This window comes from Saimiri boliviensis, chromosome 1 (genome assembly GCF_048565385.1).
Source record: "Saimiri boliviensis isolate mSaiBol1 chromosome 1, mSaiBol1.pri, whole genome shotgun sequence".
In the NCBI taxonomy this organism is placed as follows: domain Eukaryota; kingdom Metazoa; phylum Chordata; class Mammalia; order Primates; family Cebidae; genus Saimiri; species Saimiri boliviensis.
The window spans coordinates 260769789-260782958 of record NC_133449.1 but is presented as its reverse complement, the minus strand read 5'-3'; the positions used below and the strand labels follow the sequence as shown (position 1 = coordinate 260782958).

The following is a 13170-nucleotide window of genomic DNA, read 5'->3' as shown; positions in this document are numbered from 1 at the left end:
TGCTTGCACAAGATCTACCCTTCATGGATGCCCCAAAACCAGTCCCACAAAATTGCAGTAATTTATCAACATCTATACAAATTCACATTATTCGAATTAATTTTCTATTCATTGTCTTCAAACCAGTTATTTCAGTTCTACTTAAGTATGTTGGTCCTTAAGAAATATTGAGTGATTTAATATATTCAGACTATAGAAATAGAAGTTATGCTATGAATGAAGGATCTGCAAACTTTTTTCTGTGAAGGATTAAATAATATTTTAGGCTTTGCAGGCTATACACTGTTACACAGTTTTTAAAAATATGATCTTTTCAAAATATAAAAATATGCCTAGCTCTTAGACTGTACAAAAACAGGCCATGGGCTGTATTTTGTCAATCCTTGTAAGTAATAACTGTGAACCAATATTACAGAGCAAAAAAATGTTCTGTACAACATGAATCTGCCTCTTATTTAGTACAAACCACATTAGTTCAACAGACTCTCCTGATGTCTGAATTAGGAAGTTCTATATTAGAGAAGGATGAAGAATATGCCATATTTTTTATGAGGCAAAAAAAAATTCCAAATATTTCTCTTTTCTTTAAGTGGTCAAGGATAAAGGATTTTCATTAAGGACTATGAAACACTACTTATAATGTGCATATTTATAACAACATTTAAAAGCCTGGATTTATATAGTACAGGTTAGTAAAATACAAATTTGAGGCCTGAAAAATTATAAATAAAGACAAAAAGCCAAAAATAGCTAGGATCAAATTCACCAATCCATCAAGAAAGGGGGATATATTATTAAAGTGACTTTCTTTTAGGATCTCTATACAAACTGTAAAAAATAGCTCCCAAATTTTGTGAGGATAATGGCATACAAATGACTTGCTGTAATTGGTATTTTTACCCCACAATGCAATGAAGTCCATTGTACATGAGATAATGGAAGTCTCTCACATAGCTGCAGTATTGTTACCAAGCAACAAGATATAAAATGTCAAGATTAGCACTTTAATATATTTTTATCACCAATAAACTATTTCTATTCTGCTATTCTGGGTGTAAACAGTCATTAAACTAAGAATTATATTTGTTAATATACAAGTGGATGGAAAGTAATGCAGTAAGTTAACACTAGGCATTCACCAAGTCCATCTTTTTATATTTACTGCTTCCTCGATAGAAACAGCAAATATTAACATAACAGTAATTGTTAGGTTATTTTGCCAAACTACTCAACTACAATATGTCTTCATTGAGTCCATCTTCATTAGCATCTAAATATTTTCAAAACAATACAGCATTTCATAAAAATTCAAGGAAATGAATGAATTGTCTTTAAATACTTCAATACTCTGAAATGAGTAGAATCAGTCAGTTCATTTAGTATACTTCTGTTAGGATATTATCTTTTCAAAGCATTCTATACCTACCTAAATATGTGGCATAGAATTTAGAGATGTCTTTAAGAATGGCTTAGTCATCCATTTTAAAAAGTCTAAAAGCACAAGTAAAATATTATTACTGAAAAAAATAAGGAAAATAAATGTAAATTGAAGATTTTATATAATTTACCAGGTCTAAAAATCAACCTGTGTGAATGATACCCAGCACTCACCATATCCACCCCAAAAGTTAACACTCAGGAAGGTGATAGTATTGTGCCAAAGGACTAAGGGTTCTTCAGGGTGGGTTGGTGGAAGGAAGGTATTTCTTTTTCCATATTGTATAAACAAACACCTTTTTTTTCTCTTAAAAGAACTTGTGTTACATGTATAACTCAACTGGCCCATGTGAGTAGATTCAGGAAGATTAGGATAAACAGTTTTTTGCTAACCTCATTCTATGTAGCTAACTAACTGAGGTAGAGAACCCTACCAGGTAAATACTAACGTGCAGTAAAGAGCATGCAGTATAGTAAACTTCACACAGTAAATGTCAAATTTGACATTTCAGCCAAGTTCTCATAAATATGTCTCCATATGTCACAGATGTTTGTGTATGAATAAATTTCACACAAAAATGAGCCTGCGTATGGATGTGTGTGTTACTTGAAATGGGATCCAGTGAAGTTTTTCAACACGGTGAGAAGTCCTTGTCTTACGTGGACCAAAGCTCCATTTTTCTTTCTATCTCATTTTATTTTTATTGCCTCTTGAAAAATCATGAATTCCATTGCTTTTGAAACTGTATCATTAGGGATTAGCAATCTAAAGAATAAGAGAAATTTAAGAGGGAAGGAATTATGCTTACTCCTTAGGCTTTTTCATTTCCTCTAAAGCGGGAAGCAAGATAGCCCAAATCTCTAAAACATGAATACATTAATTGGCCTGCTTAATGAAAATTAAATGCTCACAGGACCCACTTTAGCGATTATGTCACCTGGTTAAAATCCACTGTGTTCCCACCTTCTATTGTTAAGTAAAACAACCAGCTTGTTCATGTCTAAGATGATTTATGAGGAATTATTAACACAAAGCTCTCCAAAGAGGGCCACAGTCATTAACATGAGGATGCTCCAATGTCAAAAGTCATATAGCCTTGAGAAAGATACTGTTAGTACCCTCAAGAAAGTTAATTCTCATGTAAGACTGCACACCCTATGACCATACAATGAAAAAAGTTTGTTATCTCTGTTCTCCAAACCTGCCAGGGATGCTCTTGCCTCAGGTCTCTGCACATACTACTCATTTGGGCCTAGAAGGCTCCACCATCAGTTAGCTGCAAATCTAGCTTCCTCCCTTTCTTAAGGTCATTACTCAGAAGTCATCTCACTGACAGGCCTTTCACTGTACCATCCAAAGTTTCAGTTTCTTTCCCTGACATTTCAGGTCCCTTTTCACACTTTTTCTCTTAACACTTAGCAATATCAAATATACTATATATTTTACTTATTCATCCTATTATCAAGATAGACCATCAGAATGTAAACTCCATGAGAGCAGAGAGTTTTGTTTTGTTCACTGCTATATCTCCAGAATCTATAAAAATACCTAGTATGCTAGAATTTCTGATTATCAGTGAACTTTCCTTAAACTATCATTGCACCGTAATATCTGGTACTTGCTTCAAATCAATTAGAGGAAGGAGAAGGCAAAGAGATGGGGATGTGGATGGGGCAGGAGTGACCATGGGTTGATAGTCATTGGAGATAAGGCATTGGGCTCAAGAAGATATATTATATTCCTCTGCTTACTATTGTATATGTTCATTATCCTCCAGAAAATGAAAATTTGTATTTCAGTTATACTGCAATCTTCACCTTTCCTCAGCCACCAACCAGAAACCCTACATGTCTGCTTGGCAGGATGGCAGACATACCCCTGATCTTTTCCTCTGATTAGTTTAAAAAGAGATGGAAAGGTAGTTTAGCAAGATGGTAGAACTGAAGCCATTTGTCCCACCTCAGGAGCACCAAAGTTTAATAACTATCTGTATATAGAAAAGCACTGTCACAAGAACTAAAAATCAGACTGTATTTGGGACAGCCCTGAAGGTAAGAAAACAGACTTGGCTGGCTTCATCACCTGCTTATTGTAGAGCCTCAGGGTCTTGAGTTAACATAGGTGGTAGTAGTTACAGCAGGCCTTGCGCTGTGCTGGCTTTAGGCCTGACCCAGCACAGTCCAAGTGGTGGTAGCTACAGGGGTATATTTGTATCACCAAGGGGGGTTCCAGCGCCCCCACTTGCCTGTGGTGTGAGACTCACATCCCCTGAGCCTGCTGGGTGGCTGGGTCTCATGGAGGCCAGCAGTAGTGCAGCTGCTGCCCCTATCTCGGCCTGTCCTGTCCGTCGGCGCTGATGGCCGTGAGGAAGCCAGGGAGACCCAAAGGGTCCAGGAGGTGGGCGCCTTGTCCTTCCTGAAGCTTCTTGTGCTCCCAGGCCACGCGGCAGGCAGGGAGGGAGGCAAGGCCGAGGAGTGGAGCCTGAGCTGAGCACGGCCCCTGCCCATCCCTCTGCCCCCACTTCCCATTTCATTGGTAGGGACATGGAGAGGGTGGGGCGGGCTGGGATTGGAGGGTGCCATCCGCCACACTGCTGCGCTTGGGAACCTGCACCCCTCGTGTCCTGACAGCCTGGCGTCCCCAGCGGGGCTGGTGTGCATGTGTACATACGTATTTGTGACTTAAAAAAAAAAAAAAAAAACCCTCAGTTCCGGGCAGTTTAGCACAGCCAGAAAGAGAGAGAGAGAGAGAGAGAGAGAGAGAGGACAGAGGGAGAGAGAGGGAGAGAGAGAGAGAGAGAGATTGCACTTGTTTGGAAGAAAGTAAGGAAAATAACAGCAGTTTCTACCTGGTAATCCAGAAAAGTCTTCTGGATATTATCCAAGACCATCAAGACAATACCTCTTACAAATTTACAAAAACCACAGCAGTTATGGATGGAGCCTGAGTCCCTTTAAATACCTAGAAAGCATTCCCAAGGAAAGGCACTAATAGGACCAGACTGCAAAGACTACAATAAATACCTAACCCTTTAATGCCCAGACACCAACAAACATCTACAAGCTTCAAGACAATCCAGGGAAGCATAACCTCACCAAACAAAATAAGGCACGGGGGACAAATCCTGGGGAAAAAGAGATATGTGACCTTTCAGACAGAATTCAAAATAGCTGTTTTGAGGAAACTCAAAGAAATTCAAGAGAACACATAAGGAATTCAGAATTCTATCAGATAAATTTAACAGATTGAAATAATTAAAAAGAAGCAAGCAGAAATTCTACATCTGAAAAACACAACTGACATACTGCTGAATGCATCTGGAGTCTCTTAATAGCAGAACTGATCAAACAGAAGAAAATCACTGAGCTTGAAGACAGGCTTTTTGAAAATACAGTCAGAGGAGACAAAAGAAAAATAAAAACAACGAAGCACACCTACAATATCTAGAAAATAGCCTTGAAAGGGCCAATACTAAGAGTTACTGGCCTTAAGGAAGAGGTAGAGAAAGAGATGGGGGTAGCAGGTTTATTCAAAGGCATAAAAAAATTTCCCAAATCTAGAGAATGATTAACATTCAAGTACAAGAAGGTGAGAGGACCCCAAGCAAATTTAACACAAGGAAGACTATCTCAAGGCATTTAATTAAACTTCCAAAAATCAGTGATAAAGAATTCTAAAAGTAGCAAGAGAAAAGAAACAATGTACAACAGACAACGGAGCTCCAAGATGTCTGGCAGCAGACTTTTCAGTGGAAACATTAAAGGCCAGGAGACAGTAGCATGACATATTTAAAGGGCTGAAAGCAAAAAAAAAAAAAAAAAAAAGCCTCTGACCCTAGAACAAGATATCTGGCAAAAATATCCTTCAAACATGGAGGAAAAATAAAGAACTCCCCAGACAACCAAAATCAGAGGGATTTCATCAACACCAGACCTGTCCTTTAAGAAGTGACATAGGGAGTTCTTCGATCTGAAAAAAAAAAAAGGATGTTAATGAGAAAGAAAAAAAACATCTGAAGATACAAAACTCACTGGTAATTTGAAGCACACAGAAAAACACCAGATATTATTATTATTATTATTATTATTATTTTGGAGACAGAGTCTTGCTCTGTCACCAGGCTGGAGTGTAGTGGCACAATCATGGCTCACTTCAACCTCTGTCTCCTGGGTTCAAGCAATTCTCCTGCCTTAGCCTCCCAAGTAGCTCAGACTACAGGCACGCACCACCATGCCCAGCCAATTTTTCTATTTTCAGTAGAGACGGGGTTTTGCCATGTTGGCCAGGATGGTTTCAATCTCTTGACCTCATGATCAGCCTGCCTCAGCCTCCCAAAGGGCTGGGATTACAGACGTACAGGATATTATTAATGTAACATTGTAACTGTGGTGTATAAACACTTAAGTTGAAAGACTAATGAGCCAATTATAATAACTGTAATAACTTTAAGACATAGCACAATAAGAAATGAAGAGAAGCAAAAAGTTATAAAGCATAACGATGAAGTAAAAGTGTAGAGTTTTGGCCAGGCGCGGTGGCTCATGCCTGTAATCCCAGCACTTTGGGAGGCCAAGGTGGGTGGATCACCTGAGGTTGGAAGTTTGAGACCAGCCTGGCCAACATAATGAAACCCCATCTTACCAAAAATACAAAAACTTAGCTGATGTGGTGGCATATACCTGTAGTCCCAGCTACTCAGGAGGCTGAGGCAGGAGAATTGCTTGAACCCAAAGGTGGAGTTTGCAGTGGAGCCAAGATTGTACCACTGCAATCCAGCCTGGGAAACAAGAGCAAAACTCTTGTCTCAAAAAAAATAAAAGTTAAGAGTTTTTATTAGTTTTCTTTTTGCTTTATTTTATAAAATTAGTGTTAAGTTTTCATCAGTTTAAAATAATGGGTTATAAGACAGTGTTTTCAAGCCTCAGGCTAATATCAAATCAAAAAAATATATACAGCAGATACATAAAAAATGAAAAGCAAGAAATTAAAGCACCCCAGAGAAAAATCACCATCACTAAAAGGAAGATAGGAAGGAAGAAAAGAAGGAAGAAGACCACAAAACAATCAGAAAATAACAACAAAAAAAAATCAAAATGGCAAGAATAAATCCCTACTTATCAATAACATTGACTGTAAATGGACTAAACTCTCCAATAAGACACAGTAGCTGAATGGATGAAAAAAATAAGACCCATTGGTCTGTTGCCTACAAGAGACAGGCTTCACCTATAAAGATACACATAGACCAAAAATAAAGGGATGGAAAATGATATCCCATGCCAATGGACATCCACAAAAAAAAAAACAACAACAGGAGTAGCCATACTTACATCAAGCGAAATAGATTGCAAGACAAAAACTGTAAGATGAGACAAAGAAGCTCATTATATAATGATAAAGGGGTCAATTCAGCAAGAGAATACAATGATTATAAATATATATGCATCCAACACTGGGACAGCCAGATATATAAAGCAAATATTATTAGAGCTAAAGAGAGATAGAGTAAAATACAACAGCCGGAGACTTCCACACCCCATTTTCAGCATTGAACAGATTTCCAAGAAAGAAAAGTCAGAGACATTGGACTAAATCTATACTATAGAACAAATGAACCTAATAGAGATCTATAAAACATTTCATCGAACAGGTACTAAGAGGAAAATTTATAGCTGTAAGTGCCATAAAATGCTAAGAGGAAAATTTACATCTGTAAGTGCCTACATCAAAAAAGAAAAACAAATAACCTAATGACGCAACTTAAAGAACTAGAAAAAAGCAAACTAAACCCAAAACTAGTGAAAGAAATACAGATCAGAGCAGAAATGAATTTGAAATGAAGAAAATACAAAAGAACAATTTTTTAAAAAGTTGATATTTCAAGAAGATAAAATTGACAAACCTTTAGCCAGACTAACAAAGGCAGAGTGGTGGTAGTGAAGAACCAAATAAAATCAGAGAAAAAGAGACATTACAACTGGTAAGAAATTCAAAGGATCATTAGTGGCTACTAGGAGTAACTATGTGCCAATAAATTGGAAAATCTAGAAGAAATAAATAAATTTCTAGACACATATAACCTATCAAGATTGAACCAGGAAAAAATTCAAAATCTGAACAGCCATATATCATAATATATATACCTACTATGTACCCACAAAAATTTAAAAATTTTAAAAAGATGGCACGTGCCAGGCACTAGCACATAACACAGAAGATGCAGTTCCCTGAAGCCTGGTTCTTATAAATATAAGTCTTAGGATATTACTTTTGAAAATAATTCTCTATATGTCCATTAAGCTCTAATTCTTATATTAGATAGGTTCACCAATGTTCAATTTATATTGTGCTTCACAAATCATACATGCTACAGTAAATATATTTGTGTGCACCAAATATTATGTCATCTAAACAATTCTTTCACAGGCAAACATATCATAATATAAATACAATAAAAGTAATTCTATTTATATCATGATAAATATACTTATTTTGACTGAAGGCTGAAGTTAACTAAAATAGTTGAAAGAGCCTTGGATAAACCTTGGCTGTCTTGTAAACCAGCCCTGGCACAAGCCTGGCAGCACAAAGAAGTCCAAAGCAGTGAGGTTATTTCGGTCACAGGCAGCCTCAGCAGCTTCAGTGGCTGAGTCAGACGACCTTTTCTGACAGCACGTGCATGCCAGGCTGCTTGCAGGAGACAAAGCATCAACAGTCTCCTGAGTGAAGCACTCTCATCCCTCCCACTAGGTTTTCTATTATAGGCTCCTTCAAAAAAAAAAAAAAAAGTAGAAATAGGCCACTTGCAGAGAAACTTAGATGGTAGGTTATATACACAGAAGACTAGCAGAGGGGCTCATAGGGAGTTGAGAGCTTAACACAATAACAGGATTCCTCCTGATAAAGGGCCAAATTAGTGCCCTTTGGAATACTCAAGAGTCCTTGCTACTCCTTGTCATACACATGGAAGGCAACACCCAAGAGTCTTTCCCTGGCAAGTTTTGCACTTAAACTTGTAAAGTTTATCAGGGAAGACTTCACCCACTCACTCAAAGAGAGGGAGGTCCAGAAATAACACTGTCTGGACTGAAAAGAGAAACATCTCTCTGACAAGTATAGCAATATGTGCAGCCATGTGGACTATTTTTCCCCAAGTAGCTACCCAGGTCCATAAGCAGGGCAGGAAGACACAGCCAGCATCAACTGTGTCACAACTTTGTGGGGAAGCAGGCAAATGGCTGCACATTTTAAGAAATATATGTAATGTTCACATTGGTTTTGTTAAAAACATATGTAAGTGATCACCTCTATGGTTTTATACAACTCGTAAGTTTGTCTAGAAAAGTGGTCCCCAACTTTTTTGGCATCAGGGACCAGTTTTGTAGAAGATACTTTTTCCACAGATGAGGGTCGTGCGGGGGAATGGTTTCAGGATGAAACCGTTCCATCTCAGATCATCAGGCATTAGATTCTCAAAATGAGCAAGCCACCTAGATCCCTCACATGCACAGTTCATAACAGGGTTCCCGCTCCTATGAGAATCTGATGCCAGGGCTGATTTGACAGGAGGCAGAATTTAGGCAGTAACGCTCACTCACCCACCACTCATCTCCTACTGTATAGCCCAGTTTCTAACAGACCATGGATCTAACAGACTACTGGTCCATGGCCCAAGGGTTGGGGGCCCTTGGTCTAGAACACATCTAAAAACAAACTTTGCCAAAAAGGACTAGTTTCCCTTTTGTAGAATTGAGAAATAAATAACATCAAGGACAAATTTAATTTTCTTTTAACTTCATGATAAACATATTCATTTACTTGTTGATGTAAAACATTTGCTGTAAATTATATAATTAAAAAATTATAAACAAAAAAGCAAGAGGTTATGTTCCTTTTCCACCCTGCTTCTAAATCCAAAACAAATTTAAGATGCCTAAGGGAATCATCATCAGTACTTTAAATACTTATAGTTCTATCCTCCGTAAAACAAAAATCAAAATTCAAATCACCAGGGAGAAGAAAGGTTTAAAAGACGCAGCATTGTGGAGTGGGAAGATGCTGGCATGGAGCTTTGGGAGACAAGCTCTCATCCAGATTCTACAATTCAAAAGAAACAAGATGATCTAAGAGTTCTCTATTAAAAAGAAAAAGATGCCTTTGACTATGTTATATAGGGTGTAGCTCCCACTGCTTAAGATACTATCTTCTAGAATAGACATTCAATCATCACATTTAGAGAAATGTGTAAAAAGCACAAAGGTCAAAGAGGCTAAACAATAGAATGAAAAGAGTCCAAGAGAAAGACTAAATGAGTGCATGGGCCACTGAACACAGGATGATGCCTTTCTCAAAGACATCTCTAAGGTAGATGGTACTAGAAGAAAAAAAAAAAAAAAGACTACAATGGAAATAATTGTCAAGGAAAGTTTGGGATAGAAAATAAGTTGGACAGAAAATCTTCTTATTTGCTTGTCTCTGATAGTTGGCATTGGAATGGACTGCCTCTGGAGATTCAATATCTTCTAAGAATTTAAAACACCCATTGATAGATAATATGGACACATTTCATAACATAATGGAAAAGAGTAGACACCCAGGAATCAGTTTCTCTGTGGGTCTATCCTGGTTCCACTTAAGCTGTGTGATGTCAAGTATATACCTTAACCTCTCTATGCCTTAGAGTCATCACCTCTAAAATAAAGATAATTATTATCCTACTTCATAGTACTATCATGATAATTTAAAATAATGCACATAAGGAATACAGCAGTGGCTGACATATCATAAATGCTTGATTAATACTAGCTATCATTATTAGCATTTTGCATGCAGAAGAATATGCAGTTAACAATCTCTGAAGATTTCTCTTAAATGCTGTACTTCAGAGATCAGCTTATAATCATCAATTGCACTATGACCCCCATAAAAGAAAGCAAGATAGAGCTTGAAATATCATAGAACCCTGGAGGCAGGTGCAGGTAATGGAGTGCATAGGGCATAGCACAGAACAGGGGGCTGGAGGTCCAGAGAACTCACTGGACTCGAAATACAAGTCACAAAACCAAAATGGAGTTTCGTATCAGAAAATGCCCAACATAGGCACTAACCCCAATTCCAAATTATTTTCCACATTTGTGAGCACAATTCTTACAACTCAGTCTATGGTCATGTTTCTACTATGTATACTATATGTTTCTACTATGAACAGGTGTCGGGGCTAGGCTTACAAGAATCCTATAGTCCAAAGAGCTGTTTTGCTTATGTTCCTAAACTAGGATAACAGATTTCTTCTTGAGCCTTCTAATCCTGCTTTGTTCAATAAACTTCCTGCGATGATAATGTTTATTTGTACTGATCAGTATAGTAATCACTAGCTACATGTAGCTTTGCTTGCTATGGGACTAGTATAAATGTAAATTCAATTTCTCAGTCTTTTTTTTTGAAACAGGCTCTCACTCTGTTGCCCAGGTTGGACCACAGTGACATAGTCACAGCTCACTGCAGCCTTGATCTCCTGGATTCAGGTGATCCTCACATCTCAGCCCTCAGGTAGCCGGGACTTCAGGCACATGCCACCACGTCTGGCTAATCTTTTATATTTTTTTTTTTTTGTAGAGACAGTGTTTCACCATGATGTGCAGGCTGATCTCGAACACCTGGCTCAAGCAATCCACCTGCCTCAGCCTTCCAAAGTACTGGGATAACAGGCCTGAGCCACCATGTAATAATTTTAATTTAACGTGGCTAGTGGCTACCATACTGGAGAGTAGAGAATTTTAGAAGTGGTTGCCCACAGCACTGCATTGAAAGAGACCCTAATGTATGTCTGGGCCTACCAGAAAAACATTCTGTGATCCATCAGAGACATCTGTTGAGGGACACAGAAGGGCAGCCTTTATTACATTTGCAGGTTCAGTTAAAGGATTTTCTCTCCTTAGGCCAAAAGAGAGCCTCTCTTTCCTAATACCTTCAATGATTCTTCAAGACAAGGTTATTTTTTGCTCTTGTAAGAAATGAGATGAACTGAAAAGAGCCAGATTGTAATAGGAAAAAGTTTTAAAGAGAACTTCACCCAAGATAATGCATAATGACCCTCTGTACTGTGGGAAGAAATACTGGTTTCTGACAGTTTTGCAGAAATACAGGAAGTCAATGGGGTGTAAAACTATTATTTTAAGCTACACTGTAGGCCGTTTATCAGTAATGCTATAGTTGTGTGCCATGGACAGGTAATTAAGATGGATAAATAAAGACAGATTACGCAGAAAGTATAAGCCACATTATCCATTTTAAATGTAGAAAATGTACTAAATGTAGTAAAGCCATTCCAATAAAACCACCATGCCTCAGTTGAAAGTAACATGTACCTCAGCATTTTAAAATAGCATAATTCATTTTCCAAGAAACGTACAGAACTCTAACGTGATTCTTTCAAAATAAACTGTACTGCCTTCATGAAACAGTATGGTGGCCTTGTATAAACGAATCAAAAGACACCACATACAACACCTGCCATCATGAGAAAAATCAGGAACCTATGTATCTCAATTCCAGATCCCAACAGGGATAAAGCCCTCCCAAGGAAAAACTACCTCAAACTCCCACAAAAGTTCAGTTCTAGGTAACCTTCAAAGCCTCAAGTTGAGAATCATTTGAAGTCTTCTTTGAGGTTCAATATGTTACAAGCAAAATGGCAAGGTTTTGGTATAAGGACCTGTTTCTGTCCCAGATCCCTAAGCCTGGGAAGGCTGCAGAATTCCCAAAGGGCAGTCAGTGCCTGACTTTGCTCTGAATGGAACCACATCAAAGTAGTTATTTGTGTAACCTTCTTCCATTAAAGAAGTCACAAAATTTACCACAGTAAGATCATGAACTTCTTCTGACACATTTACTATTTTCCTGGGATTCTACATACATAAATTCATCTTGGAATTTCACTCAAGGAGATCTACTTCATTTAAGGATCAAAGAACTTTTATAAGCTGGTCCCATTGCTTGATTCACGGAGAGCATCCCTGCTAACAAGAAAGCTGAAGTTACAGCAAAATTTTAACTATTATATATTTAGATAGAATGGTTCCATTTCCAAAACAAAAAAAAAACTGTCATTATTGTTGAGAAAACAAATGAACTGTGGTACTTTTTCTTGAATGAATACTAACATTAAGTTAAATAATTAACACCAAGAATTCAAAAATAACCTCTTACCTCTACCACTGTGGTTTCTGCAGCTTTGCACATTGGCAAGTTGAAATTCCTTGCACTTTTCCTACATCGGCATGGGGGAGATAAGAAAGTGGGGGAAAAAGACCAAAAATAAGTATCTCTGTCAGCTTTAAGATTTTATATATTAGGATTTCTAGGAACCAAAAATCTAAGAATCTTTCCAAAATGAGTTTATCGTATTTTCCATTAATAAAGTTTCATAAATAGCTCATAAATTTTTAATAGCTATTTTATTCAATGTATATAGTTTTGAACAGGTTTGAGAGAAAGAGAAACTATTTTTCATGTTCAACATATAGCTACATGCACAAAAAGGATATTAATAAATATATCTTATTTGAAGTTAATTTCCCTTAATCTTTTAACAAGTATGCTTTGACCCTATTAGTTAAATATTTCATTCAATAACTTGCTCTCATTAAAACATTAAGAAAGGAAAAGTAGCAAATGCTTCACATGAGAAGGTATAGTAATTACATTCTCTGTTGAAGAAAAGAAGCCTATTG

General features: G+C 37.4%; 1 protein-coding gene across 4 annotated transcripts in view; it reads right to left on the bottom strand.

Moving 5' to 3' along the window:
• The window catches only part of OXCT1 (3-oxoacid CoA-transferase 1), a 131529-nt gene that overhangs the window by 94236 nt on the left and 24123 nt on the right, over positions 1-13170 (bottom strand). For all 4 annotated transcript variants that reach the window (XM_074386264.1, XM_003925893.4, XM_074386277.1 and 1 more), the window contains one exon: positions 12647-12707. In XM_074386264.1, coding sequence (XP_074242365.1) covers positions 12647-12707 — 61 coding nt within the window. The remainder of the gene's footprint in view (positions 1-12646; positions 12708-13170) is intronic.